The sequence below is a fragment of the Astatotilapia calliptera genome, chromosome 7 (genome assembly GCF_964374335.1).
Source record: "Astatotilapia calliptera chromosome 7, fAstCal68.1, whole genome shotgun sequence".
Taxonomy (NCBI): domain Eukaryota; kingdom Metazoa; phylum Chordata; class Actinopteri; order Cichliformes; family Cichlidae; genus Astatotilapia; species Astatotilapia calliptera.
This window is the reverse complement of record NC_137428.1, coordinates 23,990,738-24,008,498: the sequence shown is the minus strand read 5'-3', so window position 1 is coordinate 24,008,498 and position 17,761 is coordinate 23,990,738. Positions and strand designations below refer to the sequence as shown.

At 41.4% G+C, this 17,761-nt stretch overlaps 1 protein-coding gene across 3 annotated transcripts in view; it reads right to left on the bottom strand.

Annotated features, from left to right (window-relative positions):
• LOC113025707 (mediator complex subunit 13L) overlaps positions 1-17,761 on the bottom strand; it is an 88,917-nt gene that overhangs the window by 9,575 nt on the left and 61,581 nt on the right. For 2 of the 3 annotated variants that reach the window (XM_080304272.1, XM_080304271.1), the window contains 12 exons: positions 9,764-9,909; positions 7,669-7,875; positions 6,315-6,479; positions 6,059-6,215; positions 5,851-5,955; positions 5,037-5,693; positions 4,697-4,910; positions 3,122-3,200; positions 2,889-3,010; positions 2,576-2,672; positions 2,223-2,440; positions 410-588 (listed from right to left, as the gene is read on the bottom strand). In XM_080304272.1, coding sequence (XP_080160398.1) covers positions 410-588; positions 2,223-2,440; positions 2,576-2,672; positions 2,889-3,010; positions 3,122-3,200; positions 4,697-4,910; positions 5,037-5,693; positions 5,851-5,955; positions 6,059-6,215; positions 6,315-6,479; positions 7,669-7,875; positions 9,764-9,909 — 2,346 coding nt within the window. The remainder of the gene's footprint in view (positions 1-409; positions 589-2,222; positions 2,441-2,575; positions 2,673-2,888; positions 3,011-3,121; positions 3,201-4,696; positions 4,911-5,036; positions 5,694-5,850; positions 5,956-6,058; positions 6,216-6,314; positions 6,480-7,668; positions 7,876-9,763; positions 9,910-17,761) is intronic. The other variant, XM_026173782.2, reaches the window with a different exon arrangement.

Genomic DNA, 17,761 nt, shown 5'->3' with positions numbered 1-17,761 from the left:
TATAAAGAAAAGGAAAATATTTAAATTAAGTGAATGTCTCTATTTAAAAACAAACAAACAAACAAAAAATTCATGATGTGATATTATAGTATATAGTATATCAGAAATCTGTTCACTATTTTTATCACAAATTATATCAGTAAGGAAGCTGACTAAATATTCACTGATAATTTATGGCAAAGGGGTGGGATTAAATAAGTGTATACTTCTTCCCACTCCCTTTCAACATGTAAATTAATCAGAATGGTTTTTTGTATGTAATTTGTATAGTATTTTTTTTCTCTCTTATTTCTTTTCTAAATGTACTTGTATATTGTTCACATGTTGAAATAAAATTACCAACCAACCAACCAAGAGAAGCACAAGATGAAAGTCGTTTTACTCTCTAATGTGATAACTGATTACTCACATGTATCCATCCTTGGTGAAAGCAGAATTCTGGGGATGCATGACCGTGGGGAAATGTTCCATCTTGGGCAACAAGGACCAGGAAGGACGGTAATAACACTGTTCAGGAATCTTGAGTGGTGGAAGATTCTGGCTGGGTAGGCAGGCTAGTGGAGCAAACATGGAGGAGCCTATCAGCGGCTGGACAAAGAGAGGAATAAATGTTTGTTATTTACAAGTATAAAGACATGTTTCAATACGCTGAATAAGTGGTTAAAGAGCAGAAGTTGAGGAAAAGCTTCTTTCTACTGTAGGCGCAATTAACCCTTGTGTGGTGTTCGTATTTTTGTTACTCAGCCAGTGTTCATGGGTCTGGTGGACCCGCTAGAGTTTTGGCTTTCCAAATTAACACTATCAAACAATTTTATGTTAAATTACTCAACAGATGTTTACTTCATCCCAATTACAAGACATATGAACAGCAAACATGGTTAATTTTTTCCCTTTACCTTTGTTAGATCACATTTATGAATTAATGTGCTTCTCGTTTTTCTTTTATATAAAATGTTATAAATAAATCAGTTATAATCAAGTGGAGTGAGTGGAAAGACACAACACATTTACACGTGTAAAAATAATTAATTGTTTAATTTTTCTTTTGAAAAAAACTGAACACGGGTCTCACAGACCCGAACACCATACAAGGGTTAAAAGGGCTATTTAGAAATCAGGCTTGCAAATAAATCAACTAAGACAGTATTTTTCCAGATTTTTGGAAAAAACAATTCAGTGGCCACATTATTGAATGTCTGTCCCCAGCATCATTAGCAGTCCCTGCCTTGAGTTTCAGAATTGTTGCTTATCTACTAATCACAGATTTTCAAATTATAAATACCTCCTGAAAATCACTGAAATTAATAAACCAGTGATTCCACAAAATTAATGCCTCCATCCAGTTCAGTTCTGCTTATCCAGTTCAGGGTCACAGGAGGCCAAAGTCTACAGTCATAAATCTATTTGCTAATTTTCTTGAAAAACATAAATAATTTCTTGAAAGAGCAGAGAACTGTGTTTTTTAGCAAACATCCCCTGTCTGTGGTACTCTGTTGACTATTTAAAGCAACAGGATGGCTTGGGGAAACTACCCATGTTCATATTAATATGTTTTTTAGAGCAAACAGAACAGTGACATTTTCTCAGCTTTAGCTGCGTAACTGATATGTTAGCAAGATACTCCTCAGTGATCTTCTGTTTGCATTAGGGACTGCATTAGGATTCTAAGAAACTGTTAAAAGCAGATGTTCTCCTTGAATTATTCACACGTTTAAACATTCAATAACATGTCATAAGAAGCAGGATTATGACAACCCTTATCTGCTTTAGATCACTATGTATGTCAACTCATCATGAAGTCATATTCACTCAAATCTAATATTTATGTATTTCAGTCTTCCTTCTCATATCGAAGCTGCTCTAACAATATGATTTGCTTGGAGTAACTTGCTTGTGTTGTTAAGAAGATGCACTCAGTACGGAGCAAATGCATTCATAACGCATATGATTAGCATTCCCTGCTCACCGAACCTGCAGTCAGTACAGCTCTCTAATATTAAAAGGTATTAGTGAAACACTTCCAGTGTGATATGAGCTAGCACCAAGTCAGCCAAGTCAGACATTTAAATAATAACAAGTAAAATGGACAATTTATCTTATTTCCATCCATCTGTGCACTTTTCTAAATTGATGCTTGCTGCAAAAAGCTAATGACATGTTTTCATACTAGGGATCAATTCAGAGTGTCAGATCTAACAATCTTAACTACCGCTTCTCCTCACCTTGATATCCTCCTGCCTGGGACTACCAATGTCATCCTCCACCTCCATCCTGTGTTCAGTCAGCTGGGTGGAGGCTGCTGCAGGAAGGTGGTCAGCTGGTCCAGTGGGCGCAGGGGGCTCTTGACTAGGGGTGTCCCGATAGGTCATGATGGGAGAGAAGGCTGGGTGCTGCTCTAGAGAAGGCGGGGTGGGAAACATCCGCTGGAGATCTGCTACTGCTGAAAAGAAAAAGAGATGGACAAGGAGACACAGAGAGAGCAGGGGGAGGTAAATAGATGGTGAGCGGAATAATAAACACCAAACTGAGGGAGCTTTTGAGATTTTAAAACTAGATACTCATCAGAGTGACTCACTTGATGGATAAGGTACTGCAACTCTTCCTTCTTTTCCAATAGGACGATCTTCTGTTGACACTGGTACCTTAGTTGAGTGCTGGTTTGGGTAAACCGTCTAAAAAGTATTACAGGGTAAGTTATGTGACTAAAAAATTTATTCTTTAAAATTCTTAAATCGTTAACTAAAATACTATTTATTTTCTAATATGATGTTTGGAGTTTTGTTTGTTGTTTGTTTGTTTGTTTCAATTTAAATCAAAATCGAAAATTACATAGTGTCTTACCACTGTTAACATTGTTACAAGAATATAGATAGAACATTATATTTTACCCCCGGGTCTTCATCATCTTCATCAAGTATGTTGTCTAGATCAGAGATGTTGACCACTAGATCTATTTCTCTGGTCAGAGAGGGATTGGTTTTAGCAGCTCCGTCGTCCTGGCCTGATTCGTCTAAAACAACACAAAACATCGTTAGACTGAACAAAACTACTCATGTGTGACATGAATTGCTGTTTTGTAGAACATGTAAATTATGTTTATGTCTGTGATTAGGACCCCCACCTGATTTTGGAGCAGAGTTAAAAATGGACATAGCATCTTTTCCATCAGTTAACGCTCCATTGCTGGTGATTTCTTCTCCCTAGTGGAGGGATTCAAATAAAATGAGAACATTCGCAGGTTATGTTCAGCACAGATTCAATAAAATATGTCGAGAGCCTCACTTCATTATTATAATGTACGCTTTGTGCTACAAAATGCCTCATCCTAATAAAATGCCGCATTCTGTAGCAAAGAACACAAAGTATTAGCATTTTTAGCATTTTCAGTATTAATTGGCAGTTTCTTCCTGTTAAAAGGGAGTTTATTCTTCCCACTGTCACCAAGTGCTTGTCATGTGATTGATGCGGTTTTCTCTGTATTATTGTAGAGTCTTTGTCTTATAATTTAAAGTACCTTGAGGCAACTGTTGCTGTGATTTGGTGCTATATGAATAAAACTTTATTGGATTGAATTAAATAGAACCTACTTTGGTATAGCTCAGACAAAATGATGGGTTAAAGTTTACTGTTCACTCTCCATTTAGCTTTTTTTGACTTGTCCACCCTACTAGTGGCTTATCCAAGTCTTTAGCTGCAAAATGCTCTGTTATGTTCACCCTCTGGCTCACGGTTGTTAAACTCATTTTACTACATGAGCTGCATATATTTAAATTTGAACTTAAGTAGAGTAGACTTCTAATAACGTATAAAGACTATAACCTATATACCTTTTTTTAGTGTTAGGAAGTGTTTCAGAAGTTCATTCTGGAAATGTTTGGATTTCATGAACTAGTTTTCTAAAACTGGTACACATTAGTGTTTCTAATTTGACCAGCCTTAATAAATTATACAGACATGTTATTGTAGCAGATCAGCAGGGTCAGAGAGTTACAGTTAAAGATATACATCTGTAAACTGAACTTACTTCATGTCTAGTCCTAATTTAAAAAATATTTAATTAAAAATTTTTCTTTCAATTCAAAGGAAATGCCCTTTTTTTCACTGTAGACCCATACTGAATAAAATAGCAAATTCTCTATTAATTCATTCTGTTGTTTTTTTTTATGGTGGGTCTATTACTTATTTCGGTGTAGCATGGCAGGTCAGCAGTGAAGTCTATCGGTACGAAGGCTGTAAAAATGACGATGATTCAGATCTCTGGACCCTCAGTTTGGACTTTCATGATGTGATCAGTTTTTAAGCTTGAAAACCAGAGGAAAATCTACATTTATACTTTACGTCTTTGCAGTAGTCACATTTTGCAAAGTGGAATGGATGGCCTGATTTTGACCGCTGGGCTGTAACTTTGAAAGCCGTGACCTGGTTGATAACTATGTCTGCTGGTTGGGTGACTGGACAGATAAGATTGATAGCTTTATTTATTTTATGTTTTACTCTAAACAATTACCTGTTACAGCACGATTGATGGCAACTGTAAAACTAAATTAAACAACAAAGCTACTATGAGACCTCCTTGCATACAAGTGGTCATGCAATCCATAATTAATAGATAAATATTGATTTTAACCACGTTACATTTTCCCTGAATCCAGTTTTTTTGTTTGTATTTGTATTTTCAAACTGTGTGTTGTCCTACCTTGGCCTTCTTGCTGGGTTCTCGCCCTTGACCCTTTAATCTCTTGGAAGTGGAGAAAGTGTACTCAATGTCTCCTTCCTTAAAGTCATAGGGATCGTCCCCATTATCCCGAAGTGCCTCGACACCTGGCTGCTGGAACAGGCCCAAAGTTTGGATGTGTTGCCTCACTCTCTCCTCTGAGAGTTTAAATCTCTTGTGCGCCTGTGCGTATAGTCTAAAGGAGACAAAAAAACAAGGTTATTCTTCTGCGTTCTCATGTACAATACAAATGCACTAAATTCCCAGTATTTTCAGTATACTTCCAAATATTATTTCCCCAACACTGGTGCAACTCTCCTACCTTTTAAGCGAAGCTCCCTCGATGGTTGTGTCTGTTGTCACTTCCTCTAGTTTATCAATGGGGAGTTCAGAGGGTCTAAAGTCAGTCTTATCAGTCCTGGGAGTCCTGAAGCCTCTCCACCAGCCAGCACCACTCTCCCTCTGCCTCAGCAGAGCTGCATACACAGCTGTCTCGCTAGTAATCACCCCCAATCCTGAAGCGCCATCTTGACAGGCGGGCATATCCACAGGCCCATCCATAGCCTCTGGGTCTTGTACCCGGGGATGCGGGCTAAGAGTGGGTGGAAGTGGAGATACTGGTGAATGGAGAAGGGACTCGGGGGCTTTTCTGCCATTGGAGTGGGGCTTGGAATACTTGCAGGTTGGCAGAGTGGCCAGGGACTCTATGGGTGGATCCAGCGCCACGAGGCCACCGAGCTGGGGCCCTCCTGGAGAGTCCTGTTCCAGAGGACTCTCCTGTGTGACAGACAGACGATGGTGGAAAGGAATAACAGCTGGCCTCTTGGACTGTTTGTCACCCTTTTCTGTCTTGTCACTGGTCTTGTGTTTGGGCAGGGAGGGAGTGTATAATGATGGGCCAGAAGACTGAGTGGGGTTGGCACTAGTTTGGGAGTTGGCAGTGGACGCAGTGGTCAGATTCGACTTCTGCTGCTTTAACCTGAAACAAAAATAAATAGCAATCTACTTAAAATTCTATGAAAATACTTCCAACTAAATTATATACCTGAAAAGTTTGTTTTTAAACGCATCAGCATGAAAACAAGAACACCTGAATCTAACACATTTGGAACAGCTTGGGTGCAATTCTGGAGTACCTAGAGCAGCTGCAAGGTGCTCTCGCTCCCAGATCGTTGAAATCCCACGTGGTAACTCCATTTGGCACTTCCTTTCGAGGCGTTACTTCAGTTGACTGATTCGGTCTGCAGGGAACGAACAGATCCATGAGGGCGCCAGCTCAGCTGCATCACTGCACTTCAATTATAATCCGGCCAAAGTCAGGGAGTAAACTCCAGATTTACTTACACATGTTGAGGCTGGTTGAGATAGCACTCCCTCCAGGCCTGATGGACCACCTGACAAGTCAGCTTCTTCCCAGAATGCTTTGGGCTGATGCTGGTGATACTCATGCTGCTGTCTGGTGTGGGCACACTCGAGGCCGAGGTTACGAAGCCGCTGTCCGCTGAAAAAAAAAGAAAAAAACACCGTCAATGTAAAACTGTGTAGTTTTAACATTTCAGCATGTGTGTACAACGCTGCGGCATGTCTGTGTCCCTGTTACCGGAGCATGGCTGCTCTGGTGATGTTGGTGGCGTCAGTGGCACGCTGCAGTGGTTCAGCTCTTTGTTGAGGCCCTGAGCTGTGGGAACAGGTGGAGGCTGCTCCACTGGTAGGTCTCCTTGGGCAATTAGCACGAAAGCAGATGGGTAGGTCATTCTTACTCCACCTGAGAATACAAGAAAAGAGGATCTGCTGTTATAGGATACATTTAAACGCTGGCTTAATTTTTTAAATGGGCACCATTTCTAGATATTGCTAATAATTAACCTTACATAAATAAAGAGGCTGTATAATGTCTGGTGCTTTTCTGTTAATGTAATTACCCACTTTCGTACTCACCAGTCATGAAAACACAATCAAATCTAAAATCCGTTTGTACTCACTCCTTCAGTATTATTTCTGGCTTTCCTCTTTAGATGCAAAGCAGTTTTAATTGTAATCAGGTCAAACCAAAGCTGTGGAATCAGACTGATTAGAGTAACTGTTAGAGTAACTCCCCAGGGTTTTCTACCTCAACTTCACTTCACTATTCTTCCTTTCTGTCAGTCCTGCTCTCTCCTCCCCTGCCTTCCAGTCACTTCCTGACTTCTGCTCTTTGATAACTGACTGTAAGGATCATTGCAGTATAAGCACCTCATCCACTAATACCTCAGCTCAAACTGCCTGGGAGTCTACATGAGGACAGAGGGTAATTAACGTGATGCTGATCTCTTGGTGTTTGTTCTAGTTCCTTCTCATCTGAAAGAACTGCAGTCCTCTTTACTAAGTACTGCTTTTTGGTATTATTTTATGCAGGATATGAGTTTCATTGCAGACTGACTGCACAGCAAAAGTTTTTTTCCTTCTTTTTTTTTGCATTGATTAGGTGACCCTGAATCCTCCCTTAGTTATGCTACAATAGGCCCAGGGTGCTGGGGGTTCCCATAATGCACTCAGTGTTTCTTCTTCACTCACCTCTTTGACTCTCTATCTGTTTATACACCACTCTGCATTTAATCATTAGTTATTATTATTTTTTGGCTCTCTTCCACACCTTCAGCAGGCCTGTCTCCCTCACCTCACCCCCTAGACAGTCAGAGCAGATGGCTGCCCCTCCCTAAGCTTGGTTCTGCTGGAGGTTTCTTCCTGTTAAAAGGGAGTTTTTCCTTCCCACTGTTGCCAAGTGCTTGCTCACAGGGGGTCATCTAATTTGGGGGGTTTTCTCTATATTATTGTAGCATCTTAGCCTTACAATAAAAAAGCACCTTGAGGTTAGTGTTGTTGTGATTTGGTGTTATATGAATAAAACTGTACTGAACTGAATTGCATACCATTTTAAATCCAATGTCTTTTTCACCACCATTGCTTTTCCATACCTACAACGACCTCCACCGCCACGTGACTGTTGCGATCGTAGGCCTGGCTTGTTTCCTCCTTTTCCTTCTCTCCACCTAGCTCTTTCTGCTGAAGTACCATGGGGTAGAAGTAGCTCCACTCCTCCATCAGCTTCCGCACTGCTGGATCACTCATCTTATAGGCCTGACCTGTAAGAGTGCCGCTCAGACCGTACGGACTCAGGATCACTGCATAGATAAATTAATAATGTAGAGAAAGAAACAAAGTTCACACATCAGTAGCTCTGAACCATTTTATTATTTTTTTCTGCATTGATTTTTATTTTCTTTGCACAGCAAACCTTTAGTGATAACTGCAATGCTGAAATACTTACTCTTGGTTTGTGCTATTTAAACTTCTACCACTGGTAGAATTGGACTTTTTACACATATAACCCACAAGAAGAAGCACCTAAAATATAAGATATTACTTTTAACGAAGCAATCTGAAAGTACAGTATGTAAAATACTTTGTAACCAACGGGATCCTCACTAGGCTATTTAACCTCTCCCCGACTGGTGCCACTGTTCCCACCTGTCTGAAGGCCTCCACTATCATTCCTATCCCCAGAGAACTAGTATAGACAGCCTCAATGACTACAGACCTATAGCCTTCACGTCTGTAGTCATGAAGTGTTTAGAGCAGATAATGTCTCAGCACATCAGAGACTGTCTACCCCCTGTCCTCAACCCCCACCAGTTTGCTTACAGAGCAAATCGGTCCATGGAGGATGGCATCACCATCACCCTTCACAGAGCGCTGAGCCATCTGGAGAACAGGAAGAGCTACATGAGGATGCTCTTTGTGGACTACAGCATCCTAACCAGCCGGCCTCAATTAGTCCGAAGCTGAACGTCCTTAAAAACAAAGAACTTATAATTGACTTCAGGAGGCACAGACAGGTCCACTCCAATCTGATTATAAAGGGAGAACAGGAATCTGTCTCCACCTTCAGGTTTCTGGGCACCCACATCTCTGCTGACACCAACGACCTGCTGAAGAAGGCCCAGCAGTAGCTGCACTTCTTCGGTGTCCTGAGGAAGAATAAGCCTGACCAGAAGCTGCTGCTGGTCTTCTACCACTCCTCAGTGGAGAGTGTGCACTCCTGCTGCCTAGGTGTTTTGGTACACAGGGGCTACAACAATGAAGGGTGCTCATACAGTGATTAACACAGCCCAAAAAGATCACTGGCTGCCCTCTGTCACCCCTGGAGGCCCTCGCCAGATCCTCTTCCCTCAGGAAAACCAGGGCCATCACAGGTGACAGCATGAACCCCACTCACCACCTGTTTGACCTGCTGCCCTCAGGGCAATCAGGTCCCACACCTCCCTGACCCTAACCCTAACGCCCCAACCCTTCCACTGGGCCATTTGGACTGTTAACAAACACTGTTAACAAAGCCATGGTCTGAGTAGCCCCCATCACTCAGGCCACTCTATTCAGACCAATTCTTTCTTCTATTGTGTGCCTTTTATTGTTTTTGTATATAGGATATATATGTTTATATTTTATTCCAGCACAGTTGGACCACTGACAAGAAAGGGCTAATCTATTCTATTCTAATTACATAATGATTTGTACAATGCACAAAATAGTGTCACACTCACAAGACCAAAAATAACTATTATTTGTGCATCACAACAGATTTTGCTCATTCATCCAAGCAATAAGCAGTCATGTGTCTTTGTTATTACAACTGTGCGGTAATACTAAAAACACATGACTGAACCACACTGCTGGTCTGAGTGATGTTTCATTATTATAAACAGCATGGGCACAATTGTTTATTCAGAAATAACTCTATGGGCTACCAGCAGTGATCACTTTTATTTCACTTAACTGTGGTTTCTTGAAAGTGAAAGCAAAAGCGTTCAAGATTCAAATGCTTCCTCTCTACCTGTTGCTGACTTGACAGCCACTGTCATCTCATTTTCCATTAAGGAAATTAAGAGACTTCCATTTTTACATAATAATAATCACACCTCTGTTGGATATATATCGAACATGAGGATTGCTTTGTTTTACATGCATAAGCACTAGAAGAAGAAAAAAAAAACATCGGGTTTGTGGTGTTACCCTGTACTGGTGTGACGGAGGTCTGCGCGAGACGGATGTGGTGTTCTGTGATGTGGTACGCAGGCTGGTGCTGGGCAATCTCCACACTTGTGCACACGTTGCTCTCTCCGTGGAGGAAGAAGGAGAAGGAACACGACAGGTGTTCGCTGAGGAGAGACGACAGTGAAGATTCAGATGATGGAATCAGGGATGAGCGTAAACAGCGTAGAAATGTGGCGGCGCGCTCACTGAATGTGAGTACGTGTGTGTGAAGTGTGCTGACCACAGAGACATGGGAGCGAGTAAAGGTACACAGCCTGAACAAATAACAATGCAGTTCACGCTGTCCATTTTAATTCCATGTAAAATTTTCAGTGTAACACAATTCATTTTAAATCCAATTACATCATTACGTTACTTGAGACTGAATAAACCCAAAGATTGGATCTTGTAGAAAAAATGTTTAAAAAGTAAAACATGAAGTTGCCTTTTAGGCCACAGAATAACAAATGAGAGCATTTCTGCAAATAGCAATTTAGAGAGCAGCCTCAGAATGGATCTTGGTAAAAGCCTCGCTGAGCTCCACCTTCATTGATCATCTTCATCAGTTACCAGATATGCTCCTTATTGCAGGTATAAATCCTCATTTGCTTATGAGTGATTGTGGTGACTACATGTTTACATTATGCAGCGCTCTCTTTATTACACAGCCTGGGCATAGTTCATCATATTTTTCTTCTTTTTTTAATCACAGAGGATAATTGCTGGGGCCTTATTACAATCTATGTACCAGTGGGCGGGCTGGACATCATCACAAGTACCTCGACAGCTTCACTGATGTATATTTTTAATCTTTAAACTTCCTTGCTACCTTGGTTTATAGATATCAGACTGACAATAAAGTCAGCAGGTACTGTAATCTTCTTGCGATTACCCTGCTGCCTATGCAATATCCCTTCTGCCCTGAGGGAGCTTGACCTCCATTTGAGTCGTAATGGATCATCAAATTCAATAAAATGGCCAGCTCCACAGTCACTCATTTGGGCAGAGCTTAAAACGCAGTCTAGGGAGACGGCCTCCAGATGGCGCTGAATGCACCCTAAGACAGAGCAGGCCAATTTTTTTTCCGCTTCTTAAACATTCCTGATGCTCCTGGAGAAAAAAACACGCATACCCTCCTAACAGCAGGTGGTTTGAACACAGGTCTGCACAATCACAGGAGAAGAGCAGAGCTGAAGCACATGCATATGCATGCACTGGGCTGCGACAAACGGGCGCACAGGCGCATGTCGCCTCCACACCTACAGGCGCTGCCCCACTGTCTCCCTCACGCACGCACAGACAGACAGACACACACAGTTCATCATCTCTGCAAGACATGACTCAAAATGATTTCAATGTCACTGTCCTCCAACCTTGGCCTCACTGCATCATCCCACCATATGAAGAGCTATATATAGCTGCATGGGGAAGTTCAGGCAAACAGCTGCAAGTCATGAATACCGCTCATGCACATACGCAAACAACTACAATTATCACTGAGGGATCTTTAGTGTCTCCACTCTTACATGCTTTGATTCTGAATGTGTTCACTCTTTCACATAGTTTCAGCACTTGGTTGGATTAGTAAGTTTTTATTTATTTAAATATTTTATGGTCCATCAACTGTCTGATTGGCTGATTGACTCTTGATTGGTTAACTGTACACAGTCCTGCACAAATAAAATAAAGCTGTTGAAGGCTGTTTATTGCCCTCTTATGCTTGTAATTTATTTTATATCATTATTTATATATACACAAAAATATGACTCCCGTAAGGACTCTTATAGACAGCCGAGACCTAATAGCAGGGAATCACTGTAGAGAAATATCTCTCTTTAACTATCCGTCTGTAACTCAGACATTGATCCAGCATAATTAAGGGCTGGATCCTTCTGATATCTCAGCTCAATTTACTGTGCACTGATACCGTCTTGTTCACAATGGGGCAGCCGAGTAAGTGCACTCGAAAAAAGTGAAAACGTTGCAGGGAGACGAGGAAATATTTGCTTGTGCAAAACATGCCGACCGATAAAGCAATCAATGAAGCCAATAACTAGTGCGCAACAATTGCAACAAAGGAACTCTCGCAACGGCAATAAATATGCGATCATATGCAAGTCAGGGAAAAGCAGAACTACAGAAAGAGCATCAAGCTGTAGGGCTGATGCAGCTGGGAGATTGATGCTCCCTGTCCTTTTACAAAGGGCATTTTCCTGCACAGTAAGCGACTGTGAGTGTGTGTGGACGCACTGGGCTCCTTGCATCCTCTGGGGCATTTGTGCAGTCGGCAGGCATGTGTGTGCAAGAGAATGGGAGACAGAGATGCGAGGCAGCTCTCTGTGCTGGGCTGTATGAGTACAGGTATTAATAAATGAAGAGGAGTGATGGTTGAGACTTGCCTAAGGGCTGACAGTACAGGAGGAGAGATAGAGAGAGGAGACAGAGAGAGTGAGAAAGGGAAGGCTGAGAGTGGGATGAGAAGAAAGAAGCGGGAGCGTGAGGGGGAAGAAAAGGGAAGACAGAAGGAGAAGAAGATGGAGAGAGCGAATTAAAGCCGTGCATGGGTAAAATTGAGACAAAAGGGGGGGTGGGGGACGGAAGGATGGAGAGGAAATTAGGAAGACAAGGAAAAGAAAGATGGAGTTAAAATGAGGAGTGAGAGCAAAACAAGTGTGTGAGAGAAAGAGGAAGAAGTGAATAATTCAGCGCCACACTCTGCAATTGCTGCACACATATCGATGAGATCAGAGTTTTAATGGGTGGCTACTGAGCATACTTTTATGGTGAAATCAATCAGGAAATGTAGAGTCAGACAACACAAAGAGACATACCGCACACTGTTTGTGCGGTTTCATGTGCATGTTATGTGCCCACAATAAGAGGTAACGGTATAAATGTAGTTGAAGCGAATGTATTATGTATGTGCAAACAAGCAAATGCCTTATGCATGCAGAAAGTGGCATTAAATGCAAGCACAGCTAATGCAACAACGACAACATACGGTCTAAATGCTGCACGCGTGTTTGAAGGGATTGTGTTTTGGCTCGTGTGACAACGTGTGTCTTTTTACCCGATCACAACAGTACCAGCCAGCCAGCCAGCAGGGAAGCTGGTTAATGTCTGACATGCATCATGGACTTGACACAGACACACACACACACACATCTGTGCATATAATCACATGCACACAAAATAATAATGTTTATCTCGGTTGTTGGGCTGCTCTCATGTCTAACCCAGGAGACACAAAGATAAAGCAAGATTAGATTAAAGGAGATACAAAGCATTAAGCATTACAATCACAATGCGCAAGGCACACAAGGCTCCTGTTTCCACTGTTAGATGCACTCCCAAAGCCCATGATGTGATATCTATGTTTTGATATAATCAACTGTAGTTACATGCACAAAACACACATATCAGTATTTTTCTTAAGATTCTCTGAAATCTAGAGGGATTAATCTGCTTAATCTGCACTCATACTGTTTTGTCTGTTACCAGCAAAACTGAGAGTTAAACTAACGGTTACCCTGTTCCTTCTCACAGTCTAACCTTTCCCACACAGTTGCACGAGTGTACACATTCCTCTGGTGCACACAGGCCACTGTGGAGGATGTTTGCACTCCTGTGAGCTCTTGTTAGGAGCGTGTACACACACGCTCCGAAAGTCCTCTCACTGCTGAATTGCTGAAATTACGGCAAACAAATCTAACCAAGCCACCTACCATGCATAACGCATAACAGACTCAGACGTATGCTGCTGCATGTACAACACCACTATTAAAAGTAACATAGGGGCACATGTGGTACGTTTGATGTATTATTCAGCGGCCCCTGGTGAGTGGCCTTAGCTAGTGTTGCTATCACAATCTTTGTGTTCAAACAATCCTCAAATGAAAAGGTGTGATGTAGACAAAAAAAAGCACAAAGATTGATTGATTGTTTTGGGTGTTTTTTTTTTACAGAATCTCTGCAAACGCTCAATCCAATCATTACCAAGTGGCTAAAAAAACTTCAATGTGAACCAATACAGGCTTTTACTTCATATCTATGATCTAATTAAAAACAGAAGGAAGAGGTCTGGTTTTAGGTTGTTGCTCTGATGTATCACCATCCTCTCTATTGATCTGTATGTTTTTTTTCCTCTCCTCCTTCTTGAACTCTCTCGCATGCTCTCTGTGGTTTCTCACCTGGTAATATAAGAAATCTGGGTTATTGCGCATCGCATGTTCTCTGCATTTTGTCCATAGGGAGGCTGAACACGCACATGGAAAACGTTTCAAAAGGAGAAAATACAAACCTCTCAATAATCCAAATGATTAACAAGCCCTCTGATGACCACTGATGATCACTTAATTCTGGAAATGATACTATCAGTATCATTGTCTTGTGTTAAATTAATAATTTTATGGCTCACAGTGCATTTAGTCAACCAATGAGCCATTGTATAGACTTTTAGCTAGTTCATGAAAAGAAATAGAGACGGGAACATGAACATAAAGTAGTCAAAATTCATGACTGACTGCTGAAGTTTAAGCGATTAAGCTTTAATCGCTTTTGTTGTCAATTTTCACTACAAACAGTTGTTTCAGAGTCATTTGCAAGTCAGCCATTATTTTTCTCCAGTGCAATACTGTACCGTGTAGTAAAATATAATAATTTGGCTCTAAAATAAGTATGAAAATACAGCGGCTTAGAAACAGTTGCATGAACCTTTGAGTTTTTCCTGCATACAAAAAAATAAATAAATAAATAAACTCAAGCACTTTTCGTGTATTTTCCTGGTAAATAGACTCCAAAGCTACAGGAATACTGCTGTAATTATCATCTGAACAACAGCTCTGAACTTCCTGCTTCCACAGTCATGTGGTCTAGCTGCTAAATCTTCAACACTCATCTCGGTCAAAAACAAATACAATCAAAGCTTAGACTAAAATACGATTTGAAATTTTTCACTTCATTCACTTTTTTGTGCTCGCCCGCGCAGAAATGAGAAAAATCGACAGCAAATTATTGGATGAAATAAGTATGAAGGGAAAAAGTACCGAAAACTCCCAGCAGCTAAACTTTAAAAGCCGATATAAACAAATTTAAATACAGTGATTTAATTTAAGCAGCTAATTTGCCTGAAATGATCCCACATCTGGGATGCAGACTTCCTCCCAGTTGCAGTTTTACATATATGATCAGTTTTTTTAACCTTTTTTTTCTAATAGCTCAAAAAACAAAGAATATATATGTGCAAAAAATTCAAAGCTGATCCTTTCCCCTACTTTCACATTAGTATTACTCTCCACACAATAATGAGGATAAAGAATGTGTTACTGTGTCTGTTGCAGTGAGGGAAGGGGTGGTTGCATACTTACAATGAAAATAAATTAGGTCATCCGATTGTTTATATTTGTTTTTGGGTTTTTTTACTAACTTGTTTGTGTTGTTTGTGAATGAATGTGACTGAATGTATTTATTTTTAAGCTAGGCCTCCATAAAACCCAATTCCAGCCTCGCTCCTCTCCTGCTCATGCAGTTAACCGTGGCATCTGAACTGTATAAACATAAACAAAGACTGGTAAATTATTTCACAGGTTAAAACTGAGATGTAGCAAAGGTACATGGAGAATTTTCAGAATGTGAAGGATAAGAGATGACGGGGGGGGGGGGGGGGGGGGGATCTTTTTTCTCCTTTCATTTCTTTATGTTATGTTTTTATTTCTGGAGATTCTGTGACCTTGTGGTGTGGCCTAACACCAGATGTCTGTTGCCTAGGAGATGGCTCATATCTCAATGTCACTTATCCCTGAGGAGAGGAGAGGAGAGGAGAGGAGAGGAGAGGAGAGGAGAGGAGAGGAGAGGAGAGGAGAGGAGAGGAGAGGAGAGGAGAGGAGAGGAGAGGAGAGGAGAGGAGAGGAGAGGAGAGGAGAGGAGAGGAAGAGGGGAGGACCTGCAGTGTGTTTTAAAAAGCTTGTTCTGTCAGGTCAGGTAAGAATTTCTGAGATTTAAAAATATATATATTTAGGTAGGTGATGCAGCTCGTGTCTGTTTTATAGCCATGCTACACTAAAATAACCACATTATTTATGCATGAGTATATAACCATTAGTGAAATTAAAGCACCAATATTAACAAGCATACTGTGGACTGCACTTGACATGCATAGAATTGACTGAACTAATGAGAGAGACAGACTCTAATACAACCATTCAGCCGTCTATAGTAATGATTAATTTATGACCCCCTACTTTCACTGAGCCCCACCACACACACTGAGCCTCCACCCCACTCTTCCTCCCTCTCACGCTTCTCCTCTCATGCTCTCCCCTGTAACTCTCTCCCCTCAGCGTCTGATGCAATGCGTTACCAACCCAGAGTGCTTTCCTCTCATTCAGACACAAAGAGAGCAGGAGTGTTGGGTTAAGAAAGGAGGGGTTGACGTTTGTGTTGTTGTTGGTGGTGGTGTTGGTGGGAGTGGGGGGTGGGTGGGAGGAGTGGGTTTGGGAATGTTCTCCTGGATGCGCCGATTCCCGCTGTGCCCCAGGGACACATACGAGATAAACACCAGATAAGCCTGACAAAGGCAGCAGCGCCAAGGCGCAGGAGTTGGCACGAAGAGGCAGCATGCCATTGATATTAGCACCAAAGCGCCCCCTGTTGGGGATAAAAAGGCACAGAGTGGAAGTGAAGAGGAGACAAAGGAGGTGGTAACACAGCTGAGGCGGGAGGTCACTGTACGCCTAACTGAGCAGTGTCCCCCTCATGGCACGAAAACGCTGATGGCCAGAGATCTGCAGGGGTTTTTAGGACTCACACTGTCAAGTGTGGGGCAACAGTGCAATTGTGGGAACAAGGGATGGTTTCTGTGTGTGTGGAGAATGAGGGAGGGGGGAGGCTGTGTGCTGGAAGTGAGCTGTGGAGATATGTGGCAAGTGCAGGTACAAAATGTACAGACATCTATAAAACACTTGTATTTGTTTGTGTGAGCGTTCAAGTACATTTCTCTCCGTCTCCGTCTCTGTCGTCCCTCGCAGGACTTGTAATAATTCACAGAAAGAACAAGTCAGGATTGGCATAGCAGGGGGGCGTACCAGCTGACAACATATTCAAACAGAGCTGTCGAACTCAAGAGGAATTACATGATGTGCAAAAGTCACACACACGCAAACACAAAAAAAGCACGGCACATGTTCATACGCCAAATGTGTATGAATGTCCACTTACAGTAGGACACACGTAACAGCGTCTTCACACCGCCCTACTGCCCACATATAATTTAATTAATCTCCAATAACGAGATATGTGATCACTGCTAGCTCTACTTACTAAGATGTACTGTTTGCAGTGGGTTGTTGATTTGTTGTATACTTGTACGTCATTTGTATATTGTGCAGTTTTATGGTGCCATCATGGGGTCTACAGAGATAAATTTATAGTTTTGCTAAAATTGGGCATCTTACATTAATATGCAAAAGTCTTGCGCAAACCGTGATTTATTTATATTCTTGTAAAGTGCTCTCCATGCTTTCTTTGGACACTCATTTGACTCATTATCGCTTGAGTTCTTGTACACGGCCATTTCTAGAGGAATGTGTTTTGTTTGTGTTGTTTGCTCGTCAGTCTTTGACTCATGAATCATTTAAGCATAAAACAAACACCTAACGCAAGAACGGAGTCAGAATCAGAATTACGTTTTAACGCCAAGTTTGCCTGGTACAGAACACCGGTACAGAAATAGAATATAGTGTTGAAGAGTGTCTACACATAACCCATTTTGAATTGTATCTATTGTATTATTTGTATTTTAATAGTACATTTGTATTTTTCTATACAAATGAATAGAAAAATACAAATGGGATCCACTTTGTTAGAATACAAAGTGAATCCCAAAGAGCAACTCGCTGGAAACAGGAATAAAAATCCAGCAAAGACCTGACACGGTACTTGAGAAATGCACCTGACCCTTCAGTTGATCCATCTACTGTT